General features: G+C 38.0%; 1 protein-coding gene across 6 annotated transcripts in view; it reads right to left on the reverse strand.

Annotated features, from left to right (window-relative positions):
* Nucleotides 1-2,137: 2,137 nt before the first annotated feature.
* LOC125454669 (KH domain-containing RNA-binding protein QKI) overlaps nucleotides 2,138-21,926 on the reverse strand; it is a 527,237-nt gene continuing 507,448 nt past the window's right edge. For 4 of the 6 annotated variants that reach the window (XM_048535686.2, XM_048535685.2, XM_048535684.2 and 1 more), the window contains one exon: nucleotides 2,138-6,118. In XM_048535686.2, coding sequence (XP_048391643.1) covers nucleotides 6,093-6,118 — 26 coding nt within the window. In that variant the 3' untranslated portion in view covers nucleotides 2,138-6,092. The remainder of the gene's footprint in view (nucleotides 6,119-21,926) is intronic. The other 2 variants (XM_048535689.2, XM_059648416.1) reach the window with 1 other exon arrangement.

The raw sequence follows: 21,926 nt of genomic DNA on the forward strand, positions 1-21,926 counted from the left end.
CAAAAAAAAGTTTAGAAATTGTTCATGAGCAATTATTTTATAGTCAGATTGAAGTGCAAGTGAGTGCTCCATACAGATTTTACTATTTATCTTTCAGTTTCTTTCATGCTTAAGTCATTCTACTGTTAGCAAGAAAAGGCAAATGGCTCTTTAAGATGCACAAATCCACAAGGAATGATAGCTTTGAACAATTCACTATAAAACCAGGAGAGTGTACAAATCGATGTCATAGTCACAGTCATAGAAAGCCATGGGTTCAGTGACGTGGCACTAATCAAGCGACAACTGCCAGCTCATTTTTATTCACTTGTGGATCCTTTCATGTAGATACTGGGCAGCTAAGTCGGCATGCATTTGAGACCTTGCATTCAGCATGATTGATTTGTGAGACACTAGACAAATGACCATGAATAAAATAAGGCACTTCTCTCCTTAAACATTTTCCAATCTGTACAACATAACAAAAAAAGGAAAAAAAATATACAGAGGCTGTTTTGGTCTCCTGTTTTGCTTCGTTCACAACCACCAGGAAATATTTTAATGAAATAAAGGGTTTCTTTGTTCAGGTTTCGTTTAATACTTGAAAGTATAAAAAACTACACTGTCAAAAATATATTTCTTCTTACCAGCACCCTTGTAATAGTAAAAGTATCTACTATTCTTTTTGTGGTCTGTTCAATGCATTATGCTTATCTACAATTTAATTACATGTGTATAGTAAATAGGCAAGCATGGCTTTACATCCTTGAGAAAAAAATTCTATACAAGGAAGAAAAATAGGATTCAACAATTCGCCCAGGATCATGACACATAATGCATGGACCTTGTTGCCAAATGAATCTTAACATCTGATGGAAACTCTTACTTCATAATACCCATCACTTCTAATTCAGTTGTCTTTACCCATCACTGTTTTTTTCAACGCTCTTTTTAACAGCAGAAGCATTCATTAAGGAAATTCTGAACTGGCATGCTGAGGTCATAGAAAGCTTTGAGTTGGCATCTGTGCCCTTGAGGAGCACAAATGGATTTACGAAACAAAAAGAAATTGGCTGTATTTTGAACACCGAATTTCATTCAAAAACCCTTCACCAATGGCATCACTGACCAAAGATTCATGCATGATGTATCATCACAACAAAATACATTCAGGGAACTTGTGACTTCACCATGAGAAAAAAAAAATCTTCAAACTCCCACAGTTACTGCTTTTGTTAAAGCTATTCGTACGCATCCATCTCCTATCTCCTAGGTGAAGCCTTCTTACCGTTCATTAGGGAGAGTCATTCAATGATGATCACTGATGAACGGTTCTAAGGGGTGAATTGAACTTTATTGCTTTAGTACTATTCAGTGCAGTTTTAGGACCTCATGACTCACCCAACCAGAAAATCTGACAGGCTGGATAATTTTGTTTGTTTTGTGTGTTTTGTTTTTTGTTTGTTTTTATTATTAGGCAGTAAGACGAACAGGCAGTGCCTCAGCTCGCTGCACTGGAGACAGACAAGCAAAGGCGATCACCAGTAATCTGATCAGCAGGCAGGCATGGTCAGGTCATCATTGGGTGAAGAGTTCAGAGGTCAGAAGGTCATAGGTTAGTTGCCGGTGGCGGCTGGGCGGTTAGAAACAAAAAAGGAAAAAAGAAAAAAGATAGAGAAGAGATTATTGTCAGCTGGTGACAACTGGATGACAATATGAAAAACTAATCACAACTATTAAAACAAACACTGAAATTCTGACACATTGATTAACACTATTTACAGAATGCATTCAATCATGACAGTACTGGACTAGGATTCAAAGCATGAAAAGGAACCCCACTCCCAGTATTAGTTAACAGGGAAAAAATAAAACTAATAATGATTAGTAGCAGTCAATGGAAAAGTTTGAGAAACAGTGATCATATCAGTCATCAGGTGTCAAGAGAAAGTGCTTGCATCTGCACTGCAAAGTTTGGCATTCTTCAGTTGGCACATAATTGTCAGTAACCCACTGCTATCAAGCATTAGTGGTTTCCCAAGTGTAAGCACACAAAAGCTAACAATTAATGATGAATGCGATTAACTGGTTATTAATTAAGTAGAATTTTTAAAAAAGAGTTCACAGGACAAACTTAAAAACTATGGGGCAAAACAAAGTTGTTCAATAAAATTTTATTGCCTTTCAATTCTTCTATTTACAACAATATGAAATTCTTGGCCTCAAATACAAGCAGTTCTAAATTATATTACTAGCAGTGTTGGCTACATCATGGGAACTTGGAAGAGGCCCAGTATTTTACTTTATTTAACAAATTCCAGTTGAGAGTACTATTGTACACTTAGAGGACAGTCTTGTATAAAATGCATTTGCATGTAAACACAATAGAAGTCCTGCCGTTTAAAAGTCTACATTTATAAAGCCCTAAAATATATCCAAAAATAGATGAATTTCTACTTGACACTATAATGCACATTTTGAACTACAAACAGCCCTCTTTTTGAATTTCAATGCTAATACTCTGCAAATACAATAAAATCTGACATTTTCATATACATTCCTGCTTTATACTTTTATACTTTTTAAAAAGAAGCCACCTGTAATACTATTTTCTTTGCAAAAAAAATTAAAAATGGAGATGATTACATTAAAACAAAAGTTCTCAAGTGGAAAATGATAAGTCACAGCGTTCTGGAATCATTCTATTTCTCTCTATCCTTCTCTCTTTCGTTCTCCCATTTCCCTCCAAACAACTTGGTCCACATAAATGTAAAATAAGACTTTTGTTCAACAGCTTAACATGTATCAAAATTCTGAGGTTCCAAAATATTGTATTGTTGGCCACAAGACTAAAACAGAGGAAGTGAAATAAATTATTCAGTGCAAAGTCAAATTTGTGCCATTTCAGCAAGGTAAGGTCGGTGTAATGCTTAATAATAGCATCCCTTTTGGTGGCCTACACATAAGGCTGTATTTGTTCACCAGGTCACGTACATATTTATGGACCTCATCCTCCCTAGGGGAAGAAAACACTGCAAAGGGTAGAAGAACAGCACATTTTTTCCATGTTACATTAATGGGCTAAGATAGGAGTGCATAACCCACTGATAGGCAAATGCAAGATCATGAATTGGTACTGCATGAATCAGGCACTTGTTCAACAATTTCCAGGCACCTTCGCAACCAAAATCACGACACCAGAATATCTAATTCTGTGATGACAATTCTTTCAGTGTACCTGTTAAACATGAAGAAAATACCGATGCCCTGAAGATAATTTTTTAACATTCTAGGGCTCATTTACTGCAAGTGTTTTAAACAAAAAGAAAAGCAATATTTTACCCTGCTAAAATTTGAGTTTTTTTTTAGAAGCCACGATATGCTCACAGTACACTAAACACATTTTTATCTTTTAAAATATACAGCCTAAAGGGCCAACAAAATAGCTATAATGTCTTTAATCAACCAATACACCTGCTACAGATCCTCTGCTCAGTCCAAGGCTTTCAACAGTACACACAGGTTCAGAAACCGTGCAACACAATGTGGAGTTTATTCCAATTACTTCAGTCAGTCTATCTTGCTATCTGTACCAAATAAAATTCTGTAAAGTTACACTGCAGTGTCATTTTCTTAGCAGTAAGGAACTATGCACTCATTAACCCATCACCAATTCTAAATGCTTAGTTAAAATTATTACATCTAAATTAATCGGAAAATAGTTTTTACAGTTATAAAATGCATGTTCAAGAAACTCAGTCCTATGCAAAGAGAAAGAACCATCTATCTAAACAACCCATCTACAGCAGTAACTAAGATCACCTGTGGAAGGTAATATATTAAATACAGAAGTTCCTCAGACCAGTTGGTAGACGCTGCCTTTAAACAATATCTGCTTTTGAATAAATTAAGGTCCAAAAATATTGCTGGAGTGCCTAGTAGTAATTCAGGTTTCCAACACAGCACGTAGATATTAGACTATCATCCTCTGAATGTATATATTTAGTGTTAAGGATGATAGTGGGGCATCAAAGCATTGGAGCAAAGCATACAAGGGAAAGCTGGCTTTTATTTTGTTTGTGGCAAGTACTAGATCTGCAATGTACTAGGTTCTTCCACAAGTGTTCATTTTCTTCTCCCTATAAGACGTAATTTCACGTAAAATGTAAAGTGCGCTTAAAATATAGTACATTTCTTCACATAAAATTGGTTCTCCTGATAATGAAAACAATTTGGAAATGTGACAAAATGGACATGGAAAACAAAACATCTAACAGAAACTGGGCTATTGGTGCAGTTCCACTTGTCATCAAGAAGTAGAGAAAAAAGTGGTATTTCACCATGGTTATATCTTTCCATTAAAATTAGATGGGAAATTTAACTTACAAAGGTTTACATAGGTTGGATGTAATGGTCACTTTGAAGATTAATTAGGTAGTAAGAATCTTAGCTGTCAAATTTCATGGTGTGTTAGCGAACCTAAAGTACATTAACAATTTCATACTATGGTTTTCCACTTGTAGGTCTAAGAGCATAAAACAATAACAACAATTCAGTTGTGAAAATGAACATTCAATTTCCTGTTAAGACCTATGTGTAAACTATTGGATAAAAAAGGAAAATAGGAAACACTCTGATAAAATCCTAACCTTACCTTAAGCATAATACACCCAAATGCAGTTTTAAAAAGTTCACGGACCCCTCAAGAAGCATCAATAAAAATCAGGTACATATTATATAAATTCATTTTCATGTGTAACATTTCAATGAACATTATAAAGGCACAATTAGGACTTCCTTTCTTCAAGGAAAAGAAATTGGTCCTGTATGAAGTATAGTTTAAAAAAGCCTTTTTGGATTTGTCAATAATAACTTTTCACATATGTGAAAACATTTCCCTCCCTTCCCCTAATATTAAACACAGGTTGACAGTTAGAATATGCACCCCAATGTTCACAATTTTACCAGGCAGGGAACAGGAACATCAATGTTCTTTTTCTCCAGCTTAGCATATCTTTCCATCTCCCTCATCTTATGTGGAGAACTTCCATTTAAAAGTTCTCAAAAGGCTTTGCAACAAAAATCTTAAGAGTTGTTGGGCATAGTGATATTTGGCAGAATAAAAATGGACATGACTGGTCCTCAAAAATATGACCATCAGTCAACTCCACTGATATGATGTTGCAAAGCAGCACCCTTTCAGTCAACATGTTCAACAAAAAACAAGAACTCCAGGACTAAACTAACCTCGGTCTGCGGTCACAATCCTTTGGTAAGGATGGACCCGCATATCGTGCCTTCGAACTTTAGTAGCCACTGCACCTAGTTAAATTGCAACATTTCCAACACATGATTAGAGGAATTTCCTAGGAAGTGATTGGTTAACTTATCAATAGCATTTTAACATCAGATCAAAGATGGGTTTACATTAGAAATTACTACATGATATCAGTTAAAAATAGATTAAGGCACAGCACCTTAATAATTTGAGCATTTTACGCAGAAATTACTAAATAGAGTACAACTGTGCATATTAATATTGCATTCTGTTTTAAAAGACATAGTCTTAAACCATTATCATTTGTTAAAAATCCCACTGTATGAGATAATTCAATTAGATCCAAGCACAATTAAGTTTTACTAGTCACATAATCAGTGGAGTGCTTCTTGCAGACGAACAAGTTTTAATTCATCATAACACTGAATCAATACTGAGATCAAATTTTTAAAAAATAAAACCTCTGCAGATTTTAAAAGTTCTTCAGCAATTGACCTACAAAATGCACACTTAGCTCAGAAGCTGCGAGCTACAAATTGCAAAGAATTAGGTGATTTGTAAAGCAAACACAGTATTGGATAAACCCTACACCAAACAGACAATGAAATACTTTACATGTGATTCCTCTGGGATAGATGTAACTAAGTGATAGGAGGAACAGTAGGTCAGAATGCTAACTAATTGACCCAGCTGGTTTCCAAATATGTGCACACATATACAGTGCAAGTATTTCACTGACAGTCAGGGTGGGCCCATTTTGTCCAAGGCTGCTGTGAAACTAAGCATTTGTTAAAGTCAGATCTGATGAGGGTTCAGTAACATGGTCCTTGAATTCTTAGCCTTTCGTTGGGAAAGCCATACCTAAAGATAAAGAAGGGAATTAGAATTAGTCTGAGGCCTCTTCTTACATGTCACGTAGAAAAATGTTTGGCAATTATCATCTTAACTCTGAATATCAGACATCTTTTCAAAACATTGTGCCATGATTTTCTAACTTCACCCAGAAAAATGTCTTACTGAAAATCACTCACCCAGCATATTAATACCACAACAGGATCTTTAAAGGGAACCACAGACATTTCTGGTATAGATGTGCCGAAAGACTACCAAACTCACCATATGTAAAGTTTGAGGTTTTCTTTTTGTGCTGAAATGCCCAGATGTTACAGAAAATCATGCAAAACATAACAGTGCTAGGGAATTCTCCCCTTTTGTAATCATGAGACATAATTTTGTGTCATTCAATAAGCAGACTGGAGCGAGTTATTTGGTACCGTAGTTCAGGAGACAGCTGATGTCAATGGATTTTGATATACATTCACTGCGTGCTTTGCTGCCAAGTAGTCTTTTCTGAGAAAACTGGACTGTAGAAACTGGGGGACCCAGTGCATGAATTACAAAAATCTAGCATTCAAGTTCAGCAGGTCATAGGGAAGATAAGTGGAATGTTGGTCTTTCTTTCAAAGTGATACAGTATAAAATTAGGGCAGTTTTGTTATAAGTCAGACCACAGCTGGATTACCATAGACAATTTTGGGTCTGTTACCTAAGGAAAGATAATGGCATTGGTGGCAGTTCATATAAGGTTCACTTCGTTGATTCTATGTCTGGAGATATATGCTTATGATGAAAAGTTAAGTAGGACGGGCTTGTACTTTTGGGGTGTAGAAAAATGAAAGAAGACATTATTGAAACATATTAGATTCTTAGGAAAGTTAACAGGATTGATGCTGTGATGTCACTAAGGCTTTAAAAGGTGTTATTTTTTCTGTTTTTTTAAATGAAGAAAGATTGACACAGAGGTAATGAATGCTCTGTTCAAAGCTAATGAAGTAAACAGCTTGGAGGCCTTGGGGTTTTTCTTTTCAAAGGTGAAACAATTGAAGTAGCCTGAATAGTTGGGGTCCAGCTCCTAACCATAACAGGAATTTTAGTTTTAGCTTTCAGCAGTTTCTTAAGTCTTGAAGCTGGAGATGAAAGCTCTTATTCCTCTTTCTGTTACAGCTGAAAGCTGCAGTTGTCTTCCTGCTGCATGAATTGCACTTGAGATAGTTTATTTTACTGAATTTTCCTTTGCCAAGGATGTGTTAATGGAATGTTCTATATTGGAAAAGTTAATTAGAAGCAGTTAATATATATTATTGTGTTAAGCATTTCAATAAGAGTTACAGTAAAGCCAATTCTTTTATGTGTATTTTGTCTTCACTTAACAGTAGTGTAAAAATAAAGTATGTTTTCTTAAAGTTGAGTAGTTTGACCAATCGAATTGCATCTGGAATACAACACCTTATACTTATCTTTAAAATAAGAAAACATTAGGGTCCAGGCTAACATCTTAGTATATTTTGAGAGAATTTGGTTGAACCATAACAGTGCAGAGAGATTAGTTCTCCTTGTAGGAGAGTCTATGACCAGAGGATATACTCTCAGATTAAGGAGTCACCCATTTTAGATAGAGATGAAAACTGTTTTTTCTCAAGGATTAGTAAATCTACAGAATTCTTTAGCACAGAGTGCTGAGTTATTATGTAAACTCAACGCTGAGACTGACAGATTTCTAATCATCAAGAGTATCACGTGTTCTGGGGATAAAGCAGGAAGGTGGGGTTGAGGATTATCAGATCAACCATGATCTCACTGAATGGGAGAGCAGGCAAGATGGGCCAAATATTCCTATGTCTTTTGATCTGTACCAAACAAAACACATAAGGAGTTCAAACATTTAAGATAGTTTGTACAAATTTTATCTTTATCTTTGCTAGGCATAGATAATTGTTTCAGCGTGCCAACATACCATCCAGCCGTTATGACTTATTATCTATATCACACTGCCTCAGGCACACAGTTACAGACAGAAAGACTAAGCCAGAATTCTTCATTTCCCTTTCCCAGCATATCAGACATCAGAATTAAAACATTTATAAAAGTCAAATAGTATTCATCAAAGGCTTTATTTTTTACAATGTTGTGTTTCTATATTAAAAAAGTTAAAAATGGTGATCTGACTTTTTGCCCAGAAGTTAATAAAGCAAAAAATTGAAGTTTTTCTACTTTCCATGACAGCCTTTTCTGAGTGTCTGAGCTGCAAAATTATGTACCTTTTTACAAGTGTCAACTCTAATTACAGAGGAGTAGAAACAGATTTTCAGTCGTTTTTTTTCTCTGACATGTGCTACTGACTATTGTTCTTCTACCCTTCTTAACAAGAAACCACACATAATAACAGTATTTCAAAGCATTATTTATCTCCTAAAAGAAATCTGCAACAATGGAAATTGTGTTTATCTAAAACATTATTTACAGCTCATCTCACAAATCATATATTTGTGAACAAATCAATGATCAAAGCCACAGTGTGGAACAATTAAGTTTATGGAAAGAAAATTTCTCAGCAGGAGCTGTAACTTACTTTGCTATGAACTCTAGTCAGCACTATACAATTCCTCAAACTTATCCTAATACAACTTTCTGTCTGAGATTCAGCTTGGTTGGTTTGGCCAAATGAATTTAAAAACATTTATCCTGTTCACTCCTGGACCTCCTTTATCAGATGCCCCATGCCACATACAATTCTAAAAGTAACATGATCGTCCTATCCTACATCTCCTCAACTGAACAGTATCTACGCTTGCCTTCTCATTTATCTCCGAACTCTCCATTCTTTACCTCTCCATTGTCTCTTTACTGCTAGGCTGTTTGGTTGGTCTGCCATCCAGGATTGGAGGAGAAGAAACTCTTTCCAAATGAATGCTGAGAATTATTAAGTGACTGTCCTGTTTCCCCCACTAGAAACTCTGTTACCATGTAAGTGACTCCATCCCTTTCTCTGACTACTGCCAACGAGACTGAATCTGACCGTTCTCAAACTTAGTGTCATATCTCATTTTGAGATGAGCTTCCAGTTAAGTGTCAGGGAGATACTGGTGCTGTAATGTGACTAGACAAGTAATCCAGAAACCCTGACTAATGCTGTGGGAACATGGGCTTAAATCAGACTAAGGTAGGTGATGGCATTTAAATTCGTACAGATCTGGAATTGAAAGCTATTTTTATTAATGGTGACCACAAAACTAATTGATTGTTGTGAAATCTTAGCTAGTTCATAAATAACATGCAGGGAAGGAAATCTGTCACCCTTGTCTGGTCTGGCCTACATGCAATTCTAAACTGAGAACAATGTGGCTAACTTTTAGCTGTCTTCTGAAATGACCCAGTAGGCCACTCAGTTCAACGGCAATTAGGGATAGGCAATACATGCAAACTACGTTGGTGACAATGACATCCCCTTAGAGAAGAAAAAAGCATCTGTCCCATCACTAAGACTGCCCACTTCTACCTCTTTGATGTTGTCCAAATCTGCTAAATGATAAAGGCAAAAGGTCACTTACGGGATAACAAGGTGTAGAGCTGGATGAACTCAGCAGGCCAAACAGCATCAGAGGAGCAGGAAAGCTGACGTTTCGGGCCTAGAACATTCTTCAGAAAAGGGTCTGAAGAAGCGTTTAGGCCCGAAACGTCAGCTTTCTTGCTCCTCTGATGATGCTTGGCCTGCTGTGTTTATCCAGCTCTACACCTTGCTATCTCAGATTCTCTAGCATCTGCAGTTCCCACTATCTCAGGTCACTTATGGGAGTTGTGTACAGGTAACTGCATGTTCAGATCAGGTTTTAAGAAAGAAATAATAACAGTTGTCAAAGGGTATAGCAATTTTCTTTGGAGATTTTAATCTATAAAAATGGAAAACGAGATCGGGAAAAAGTAGTCTAGAGGAGGAATTCATTGCCTATTTTCAGGACAATTTCTTAGACCAGCGTGTTATGGCACTAAACTGACAGCATGCTATGCTGGACCTGATTTTGACCAAATGAATAGGATTAATTTACTGTAGTTCCAAGACTAGTGTTTTGCTAAGGGCAATAATGGTTAATGGATTAGTCAATAGAAATGCTTTGAGTTAAGGGGATATTCCGGAAGCACAGATAGATTCCAACAAATAAGAAAATTCCCAGGAATGGACCCATCATCCGTGGCAAACAAAAAAAGGTTGAAGATCATATCAAACTCAAAAGAGAAACATAACTCTACAAAGAAAGGTGACAATCAGAAGTTTGGACAGAATATAAAAATATTCATGCAAATAATTACTAAAAGATTAATAAAGAAGGAAAAAATTATAGTACTAATCTCTTATGAGAAGCAGCTAGTTCACTTACACTGATTTTAGCAAAAGGCTCAGGCCCAAATTGGTTGACAGAGATTTACCTAGATGGGCGCAACATTTTTCGATTAGAAAATGGCTGCCTGAGTGAAGTCCTAATCAAATGCCTCGAAGTCTTTCAGCAAGGTCAAAGGACTACTAAGGGAACCAAGGCCACTTTGCATGTCAGCCAGGAAGCAATTCCACAATTCTGGAAGGCTGCACAGTGGTCATTTGCCTGGGCAGAAATCAGGGAGCTGGAAAGTGAAGGAATCATCAAACCAGCTCAGTTTGTGGAATGGGCAGCACCAGTTGTACTGATTTTGAAGTCCAGTGAATCAGTTCGTATTTGTAGGGATTTTAAACTAGTAGTAAACTGTTTTTCAGAGCTGGATTAATACCCAATCGCTCGCATTGAAGATTTTTATGCAAAGCTGGTGGGGGCAGGCAATCCTTCATGAAACTGGGCATGAGACATGCGTATTTGCAATGACTGTTAGATGAGGATTCCCGGAAGTATGCTATAATTAATACTTATAAAGGCTTGTACCAATATATCACAGTGCCATTTTAGGTACTGTTAGCCTGTGCAACCTTTCAGTGAATAATGCAGAATATTTTACAAAGTTGACCCCAGGTCACCATTTGTTTTGATGACCTGCTAACAACGAAGATCAATAAGGAGCACGTACAGAACTTGTATACACTCTTAGATATTTCTCCCAGGTGGGTACATGCCTAATATGGGAAAAATGTATGTTCCAATCCCACAAGTGACATACTTGGGCTACAGAGCTGATAAGACCGCGTTACACCATTGGAAGATAAAGTGAGGGCAATCAAAGATCCCGTGGCTGGAGTTTAGGTCTTCCTTGGGCTGACGAATTATTACGAAAAGCTCATAAGTAACTTGGCCTCCATCCTGGCACCTTTTCATCAACTCGTAAAAAAGGATCAGCCTTGGAAATGGCCGCATAGCCACGCCATAGCTTTCAGGGAAGTGAAGACATAGTTATGATCCTCTAAGGTGTTGGCACACTGTGATGCCAAATGAGATCTGGTACTGACATGCAATGTCTTCCCATATGCCATCAGGGTAGCACTAGTTCATAGGTGGCCCAATGAAGAGTAATGCCCAATAGCATATGCATCCAGGGCTAAGGCTAATGAAAAGTGTAAATTCGTCCAGAAGGAGAAGGAAGTTTAGGTAGTCATATTTGGAGTCAGGAAGTTCCACTGATACCTTTACAAACAAATTTGTAATAATAATGCACCACAGCCCTGCTAGGCCTAGTTAAAGAGAACAAGGCTGTAGGTTCAGGACAAATCTATACTAATACTAAATACGTATAATTACAAGTTGGAACAGTGTCCGGGAGGCCAAGTTGCAAATACGGACGCACTGAGCTGCCTCCCACAGGCAGATACGCCACTGGTGGTACTGCCATAGCAAGAGTCCATAATGGTTTTAAATTTTTCTGGACACATCTAATATCAGACTATGGATGCAAAAAAATCCAATCTGGCCAAAATGAAAGAGCTGGTGATGATGAGGGAAACCAAAGGGCCATCACAACCAGAATTGAAACCTTTGTGGACCCAGTCAGACCGGATCACAGCAGAGGACAACAGACTATTATGGAGAGCAAGTGTGATTGTCACTAGCAAAGGTCGTTGCCACATACTGGCTGAACTCCATCAGGGTCATCTAAGGGTTTCCAAAATGAAGATGTTGTGAAAAATTATGTCTGGTGGCCAGGCATGGATGCAGACTGATCCATATTGGTGGGGCAATGTCCAGAGTGCCAACAAGGACAAAAATCACTGCCAAAATTTCCCCATTTGTAGAAATGGCTGGGTAAATCCTGGACTCAGTTACACATCAAACTTGAAAGTCTTTCCCGGGCAAATTAATTTTCATGGAGGCGACCAGACTTCAGCATTTGCTGCATTTTTCTTCAGGTGCACAGAGATGTGATCTATGGATTAGAAGCGTGATGAGTTTAATGGAAAGTAAAATAGTTTTGCTTCCTTTACACGAGTTATATGAATGTTCAACAATCATGATAATGCTCACTGGAAAATGTAACTACTTCACAAAATGGAAAACTGCTGAAGAGAGAGATACGTTGCCAGAGTTCTTCACCTTGTTATCATGAAGACAAATGCAAAAGTTGTTAAATTTTAAATCATCACAACAATTTAGACAAGAGGATAAGTGGTTGCTGATTGAATGATAAATTGACTTTGGCTGAGTTTTGTCAGATAGAAAGCCCCGCAACCGCCACCCAGTAGGAAAACAAATCACAAAACTTGCAAATGGTGTGTAGTGGTCCAACTTGTTTTCTACACTTCAAAACACAGCTTCAGTACATAGAGATAGCAAGAACTGCATATGCTGGACTCAGAGATAACAAAGTGCGGAGCTGGAGGAACGCAGCAGACCAGGCAGCATCACAGCTGGAAAGTTGACGTTTTGGGTCAGGACCCTTCTTCAGAAATGGGCTGAAGAAGGGTCCCGATCTGAAACGTCAACTTTGTTGCTCCTCTGATGCTGCCTGGTTTCAGTACATGTAGCATGTTCATTTTTGAAATATTACTAGTTACTAAGTATTTATTCATTCCTGTGGGCTGATAACTGAGGACTGAATATCTGCAATTGTTGAATATAAAAATCTATATTCTCATTTTGTGAAAATCTAATTTAGTGCGTAGTTGGTGAGGGTGAGATTTAGGGTTTAAAATTTAAATCTATAGTTTAAATTCTGTAGTTACCAGCCTTAAGCATGGTCTTAACGAGTCTTCCATGAAAGAACAGCTTATTTAAAGATAAACAGCTCAAACTGGATCCCCATGAAATGAGTCAGAAGGGTCTTTTTTAAGCTGCAGATAAAACAAGCCAATTTATTGTAACTTCGCGTTTGAATGAAACGTACAATACGGTGCAAGAATTAAGGGTTAAACTAGGTCAGGGAAGAAGGAAAAGAGGTGTTCTGTTGCTTTTACTTTCCCAAACTTTTTCAGCTTTGGGAATTGATTCTTACTTTGGTACAGAAGAGGAAACCAGTTATCAGCTCGGCATTTGTTAAGTGACCAAAGTTTGTTCTATTCTTTAGGTTCAACTTAATTAATTTATTCAATTCAATATTTATTTATTTAGAACACATTAAGGTTGGCACAACAGGTGGTGTGCGGTTCCAGCATGGTGGGGGGGACAGAATGGTCTCCTAGATACAAATGCAACTGCACCAAGTGTTGGAACTTTGAGTAGCTTCATCTCAATTTGAGAGCTGGAAGCTGAATTACAGACACAGTGACGCATCAGAGAGAGGAGAGAAAACATTATCTGATTCCTTGTACGAGGAGGCAGTCACATTTATTAGGGTAATGTTGTCTAATTTGGTCAGGATTCAGGAACAGAAAAGTGTGACTGTTAGCAAGGCTAGGATCCATAAGGGGACCTAGAGGGCAGAAATGTCAACCTTTTCATTGTCCTGATATTTTGAAATATTTTTCAACATTTGGTTAAGAGACAGTGCTGCAAGGTAGATGAGCTAACTGATCATAGCACCATGGCATAGGAAACCTTTCAACAGAGGGGAATGAAAAGGAATTTTGCAGTTGTCATAACTGTAACAGAAGAAATTTTGATGAGGGGGACTGATACTGTTCTCTGCTGCGAAGAGCAAGTGTCTAAATAAAAGCAATCCCTGCTCACGGCCAAGATTTGGACATCTGCTTAGGAACTTGCAACCAAAGAAAAGGATCCAGCCCTTTTAGTCTATGTGGGTACTAATGGTATTGGCATGACAAAGGAGAAGGTTCTGATTAGTCAGTATGAGAAGGGAGAGTCCAAATGGAGAAGCAGAACCTCAACGGTCATCATCGCTGCTGTATAACTTGACCCACATGCAAATTGACAGAGGGAAAATCAGATTAGTGAGATGAATGCTTAGGTCAAAAGGCTGATGTGGGAGTTTGGGCTTGCGAGGCACTGGCACCAGTAATGAGGAAGGTGGATCTTTATCAATGAAATGGTTTCCACCCGAACCATGTCAAGGTCAGTGTATTTGCCAACCATGTAATTAGGGAAATATTCAGGGTTTTAAACTGAATTGTGGGAGCAGGGGATCAAATTTAGGAGGAGTAGAAATCAAGGCTAAAGAGAAATATATTAAGGTGGGAAATAATAAACAAGTTGTGACAGGAAGCGATAGAGTACCGAGCCCAAGAGTCAACCAACAAATAAGACTGAATATTTGAAGCAAGTAAAAGTATAAAATGAAAGGCTTCAAAGCTGCATGTATGTAGAATTTGAACCAAAAGAGATGAAGGGAGAGGGCAAATAGCAAAGATTAAAACAATCTGGCGGTCATTACAAAGACATGGCTACAGGATGACATGGATTGGGACCTGAATTATGAAGAGTACATGCCATTTAGCACTGATAGAAAATTAGGAAGAGGTGGAGTGTGGCTTCATTAGTTAGAATATAAGGTGAAGTAACTACAAGCTAAAATGGGTGCCAAAGTTAATGATGATATTAACACAATAGAGATGGATGATCTTAGTTCAGGAAACCAAATTAGGGAAACGGTTTCCGTAGAAATCAGAAATGACAAAAGGGAACACTTTTACTTGCAAGAGTGATATACAAGTCCTCTAACTGCAACCATATGTTAGGGTGGAGCAATTATGATAACATAAAAGCATGTATAAAATGACTTGGCAAATTAGACCAAAAGATAGGTCAATGGAAGTGTCATTGCAGTCATTTAAGGGGATATTGCATAAAGTACAGAATATATTCCAACAAGCAAATAAAACTAATGGATGGATGCCCCTAACCAGGATTAACTAGAAATGGTAAAGATGGCATCAAAATAAAAGAAAAAAACACATAATCATGTAGGCAGGTGGCATATCAGAACATTGGATAAAAATTTTAAAAAGCTAAGAATGGCCAAAAAATTAATAAACAGGGGACTTTTAGAGTTTGAGAGAAAGTCAGTCAGAAATATAAAAACGGATAGTAAGAGTTTCTATAAATATTCAAATGTGTGTGGAATCCGTCAGTCTCGAGAGACCATGGATCTGCGCCTGAACAGTTTTGATTCAGCTGCTGGTGATAGCGCAGTGTCTGCTGTGGCTGTACAGGCCCACACGGGAGATTTAATAAAATGAGCAGTGTTCTGATAAAGGGTAAAAATGGGAACTAAATAATGGAAAATATGGAATTGGCAGATAAATTGTACAAGTTTTGTCCCTGTTTTCAGTATGGAAGATATAAGGTACATCCTAGAATCTGTGATAAATCAGGAAATGGGAGGGTTGGAGGAACTCAAGAAAATCACAATCACCACAGAAGTGGCACTAAGTAAACTGGTAGAACCGCACCCTAACAAACATTCATGTCCTGATGGTCATTAGCTCAGGATCTCAAAAGAAGTGGCAAGTGAAAGAGTTAAGGCTATGATTTTAGTTTTCAAGAATCTCACTTGATTCAGGACTGTTTAATTAGGTTGGAAAATAGTGAACATTACTGATTTTTTCAAAAAATAAGGAAGTCAGAAGGCTGGAATCTAGGAAACTACAGGCAATTAACCTTAATATCTGTCATAGGGAAAATGATGGAAGCTATTCTTGAAGAAATTAAAGCAGGGCACTTGATTAGGTTTAATATAATGAGGCAGAGTCAACACAATTTTGTGAAATGGGATCAGGTTTGATCAGAAGTGTGATGGAATACTAACCACGTGCCTGGATGAATCCAGCTCCAACAAAACTCAAAAAGCTTGATACTATCCAGGATAAAGCAGCCTTCTTGATTGACACCACATCCACAATTTTCATTCCCTCCACCACTAATGCACAGTAGTAGGAGTGTGTATCATCTACAAGATGCACTGCAGAAATTTGACAAGGCTCCTTAGATTCCACTATCTAGGAGGACAAGAGCAGCAGATACATCACCATCTGTAAGTTCCCTTGCAAGCTATATATCATCCTAACTTTGAAAATTAACATTGTTCCTTAAGTGTAACTAGATCAAAATTCTGGAATTCCCAAACAGTATTGTGGGTACACCTAAACCAATTGGACTGCTATAGTTCAACAAGGCAGCTCACCCCTTCTCAAGGGCAATTAAGGATGGACAATAAATGATGGCCAGCCAGCAATGCCTATATCATATGAATAAATAAAAAATACTTTCATCATGTACCTCTTCTTTTCTGTACACATTTGCAATACTTTCATCATGTACCTCTTCTTTCCTGTACACATTTGCAGTAGCGTGGGGGCACGGGAAGAAATGGATAATGGAAATGGCCTGGTGAGGTTAAATGGCAGATTCAGAGTACAAAGCACTGGGAAATGTCTCTAGGAAATGTAGAATTAGATATCAATAAGCATATACATTAAATATATCGCAGAGATTCCCGCAATAGTATTGGTAATGGGTAACAGTCATTTAATTGCAGAACTTCTTTGCTAACAAGATAGACAAATAAATGTTCATAGGTTGAGGATGTGAGTTTGCTAGCTGAGCTGGAAGGTTAGTTTTCAGACGTTTCGTCATCATTCTAGGTAACATCATCAGTGAGCCTCCGACGCAGCGCTGGTGTTATGTCCCACTTTCTATTTATCTGTTTAGGTTTCCGTGGGTTGGTGATGTCATTTCCTGTTCTTTTTCTCAGAGGATGGTAGATTGGCTCCAAATCAATGTGCTTGTTGATGGAGTTCTGGTTGGAATGCCATGCTTCTAGGAATTCTTGTGCTTGTCTCTGTTTGGCTTGGCCTAGGATGGATGTGTTGTCCCAATCAAAGTAGTGTCCTTCCTCTGTATGTAAGGATACGAGTGACAGTGGGTCAGGTCGTTTTGTGGCTAGTTGATGTTCATGTATCCTGGTGGCTAGCTTTCTGCCTGTTTGTCCAATGTAGTGTTTGTCACAGTTCTTGCAAGGCATTTTGTAGATGACGTTCGTTTTGCTGGTTGTCTATATAGGGTCTTTTAAGTTCATTAGCTGCTGTTTTAGTGTGTTGGTGGGTTTGTGGGCTACCCTGATGCCCAGAGGTCCGAGTAGTCTGGCAGTCATTTCGGAAATGTCTTTGATGTAGGGGACAGTGGTTATAGTTTCTGGGCCCATTTTGTCTGTTTGTTTGGGTTTGTTGCTGAGAAATCGGCGGACTGTGTTCATTGGGTACCCATTCTTTTTGAATACGCTGTATAGGTGATATTCTTCTGCTCTTCGTAGTTCCTCTGTGCTGCAGTGTGTGGTGGCTCATTGGAATAATGTTCTCATGCAGCTTCGTTTGTGGGTGTTGGGATGGTTGCTCCTGTAGTTCAGTATTTGGTCCATATGTGTTTGTAGTTACAAATCTTCTCAAAACCCGCTAGTTCAAAGGTTGAGGCCTTTGACTGATTGATGCACATGGGTAGAATGATCACTTGTTAGTTCTTGTGAGTAGTTATCTTTCTGGTATTGTAGAAGTTCAGTACAGTCTAATATACTTGCAAGAGTAAGGGTGTACTTGGAATCTCAGACATTCTCATTCTTGCTAAATGTGCTGTTCTGAGAAGAGAACATTGTTACAACAATGTTTATACTCAACTGTGTGTACGTATGAAGCAATATAACTTTTATAGACTTGAAGCGGAGCTGATGAATATCTATAATTTAGGCCTACGATTTTACAGAGTACATCTTTGAGCAACATGGGAAATGCTAAGGAAACACACGAGAGGAAAAGTTTTGCATAGCGGTTAGAGAACAGCAAAAGCAAAACAAAACTTATTTAAAGGTATAAAAACTTAAGAGACCAAATCACTGAGCTAATAACAAAGAAAATTTGCCAACATCCGTACATCACAAAACAAAAGATTTCATGTCCATGGCAGACAACAGAACCTGGATCTCCAAAACATTGAAAATGAACCCTGCAGGTTGGGGTGGCAGAGGAAAGTCAGACTGTGGGGAATATTTGGGTGGTTAGAAGTGTGGGAGGAATGTCTAGTTGAATGACATTGACAGTCAGGGCAGGCGGGTGGCTTAGGAATGAGTAGTAGGTCCAAAGTAGTTACTAAGATGGTACAGGAGGGGTTGTCAAGAATCATAGAATCCCTACAGTGTGGAAACAGGCCCTTCAGCCCAACAAGTCGACACCGACCCACAGAACATCCCCCCATAACCCACCTAATCTACACATCCATGAACACTACGGGCAATTTAGCATGGCCAATCCACCTAGCCTGTACATCTTTGGACTGTGGGAGGAAACTGCAGCACCTGAAGGAAACCCACGCAGACACGGGGAGAATGTGCCAACTCCACACAGACAGTTGTCTTAAGAGCGGAATTGGACCTGGGTCCCTGGCTCTGTGAGGCGCTGTCAAGTCAAGGGAGATTGTCTGGTGGTCAGGAGATAGTCTGGTAGTTCAGCTTTGGGTTCTAGTCGAGTTGGGTGGTGGTGGTAGGAGGGTGAGAGGAGGAGAAGGGCATAGGAGTTGGGGAAGAGAATTGGTGTCATGAGGCATCAGTTGTGTAGTAACCCAGATATTACACTAGGTTTTAATGTCTACCGTTGGCTGGGTAATTATCAAATTTAATACTTCAAATGAGGCAGTCTTCAGTTAAGGTGTACTTAAATGGCTCTGTCACCAGCAGGAGAAAAACTTGAAAACAACAGATCTCTGTCTATCTGTTCTTGTTCTCCACTTTATGGGATTCCATAGTATTGTCTCAATCTAACTGCCAATTTTCAATATATCAAGTCCTGTCCACAGCTACAGGAGATCATTTTACTTTATGGTGACATTTGTTATTCCTGAATTCAGGAATATTTGACTGTAAATTTCAGGCACATATTTTGACTGTGTTTCTTTAAATAAAAGGAATTTTAAGAAATGAAATACCTGGTGCAAATTGAACTAAATCAGCTGCAAAATGCTTGAGTGAACAGAAGTCTAATTTTCATGCAGGCAGAATATTATTTCTGTCCTTAGTAAATCTGAAGTAATTCTCAAGGAGGCACTCTTTGATAAATGTAACATGCCAAAGTGCCTCATCCTTTGATAGAAGCAATGGATTTTTGTTGTTGTGCACTTTATGAACAGATACTGATAAAGAAGAGTATTGGTATCTCTGGACTCCTCTGACAGAATTGAAGCATTTGACTATTGAGAAATAAATCTTTGGGCCAATATTACAAATATATATAGAGAAAGAAGTACATGTTTATATATTTGTGCTTCAAACAGCGGTAATGCAATAAAGATTAAATTACTTTAAAGGTTTCAAACATACAAATAGATTCAATTCTTCATTTTGATTTGGACAGGAAGGATGACTATATCTAATTCAATATGAAAATAATGAATCTGACAGTGTGTCCTATAAGATTGAAGAACGATGAAAAATTTGGAAAAATTTCAAGCTTGAACCAATGATACAAAAAAAATGAGAGTTCAAATTAGAAATCTGACGTCATTTTTATAAAAGCTGGAAAACGAAGGGATGGCATCAGTAAAATTCAAAAATAGTCAAGCAACTTTAAGAATATTGCAAAACAAACTAATGTTTTCCTGAACCACTAATGTTCTTCAGGGAAGGAAGTTTGCCATCCTTTGCTAGTTTGGTAACAGTGCAACTCTAGGCCCATGCCAACGTGGGTGGCCGCCATTAAAAGTGGCTTTGCAAACCATTCATTACTATTTCTATAACAGTGGTAACTACTAACATCTTCTCAGGGCAACCAAGGATAGACAATAAATGCAAAATCAATATCATCTTAACAATGAATAATCAAACAGAAATCCCTAGAATCAAATTTTGGGGAAGTCATTAAAAACCTCAAAATTAGAAATAATTTTTTTTATTCCATACTAATTTAATATTAGACATTGTCAAACCTAGCTCTCCTGATGGCTCATCTTAAAAAGGTTACATGCAATGAGACACATAGACCAGGAATTCCCTTATTTAGAGACTCAATCTATACTGAATTAGTTGCATTTAGATGAGACGGGAGCTAATCCTACAGTTAGCTTCAATATTTCTAGTGAAGCAAAAAATTAGGCTCAACTCTGGATATATCTTCTTTTCCTTATCAAACAACTTTCTGATATTCATAATTTTGACAATATACAATACAATGTCATGGTCACACAGTCAGAAACTATGGAGAGCTGTAACAGCAGAAATAAATGCCTTCAGGGAAGGAAAATGAAAGGGGAAGAAATACAAATAAGAGTGAAAAGATTGATTTTCTTTTCCTGATTCTACTTTGCTCCCCTGTTTTCTCTCATTGCCTCCATCTGCAATTCCCACTGGAACATGGGTAAAGAGAAGAGAATTTTCCATACATGTAATGGCTTCTCAAGCAATAAACAAAATAGAATGTAATACATCTATCTTCCAGTAATCTAAGTTATTAACAAATCTGTGATATGACTAAAAGCATTTAAAATTGCTTCGCTATTTTAATAAAGGTACTGTATTCGGGATAACAAAGCAGCATCCTAAGATGCTGCTTGGCCTGCTGTGTTCATCCAGCTTCACAGATAGTTAGCAGTAGAAGTTCTATGTGCAGAACTGTGAGGTGATGCATTTTGGTAAGAAGAACATGGACAGACAACCTAATACGGGTTTACAAAATGTCAGGGGGTCAGGAATTGTGGGACCTATTTGTATAGATCTTCGAAAGTGACAGGACAGGTGGAGAAAGCACGCAGTTTCATGTGCATTATTTCTAGGGCGATAGGGCACAGGAACTAGAAGGTTATGCTGAACTGATACAAGGCTTTTTTGTTTTGGACCACAGCTGAAGCATTGTGCACAGTTAAGGGGACTATACTATAGCAAGGATGTGAATGCAATGGACAGAACACAGAAGAGATTTGGTAAATTAGTTTCAGGAATGAGGAACTTTTCCAGGGAAACTGGAAATGCTGAAACTTCTTCCCTGGAAAAAAGGCAGCTAAGATGAGATTGGATAGAAGTTTTCAGAATCGTGAGAGGTCTGAATATGGTAGGTAGGGAGAAACCTTTCCTGCTTGTAAACAAGAGGGCAGAGATTTTTAGCGAACTGCAAATGTGATGTGAGAAAACACTTCTTCAGACAGCTAGAGACTGGGGTTGATAATGCACTACTTGAAAGTGTGGTGAAAGCAGAATCAATTCAGTACTTAAAATGCACATTATTTAAATAGAAACAACATGCATCAGTGCAGACGCATGATATTAAGTCACAATGATTATTGGAGAGCGAGTGCAGACATGATGGACCAAACGGCCTTCAGCACCATAATAATTCTATGATATCACGCTTTTCTGTATGAAATGCCACAAGGCACAGGACCATTATAGAAAACAACACTGAGTCATATAAGATAATAAAATGTGAGGCTGGATGAACACAGCAGGCCAAGCAGCATCTCAGGAGCACAAAAGCTGACGTTTCGGGCCTAGACAC

This window comes from Stegostoma tigrinum, chromosome 9 (genome assembly GCF_030684315.1).
Source record: "Stegostoma tigrinum isolate sSteTig4 chromosome 9, sSteTig4.hap1, whole genome shotgun sequence".
Lineage (NCBI taxonomy): Eukaryota > Metazoa > Chordata > Chondrichthyes > Orectolobiformes > Stegostomatidae > Stegostoma > Stegostoma tigrinum.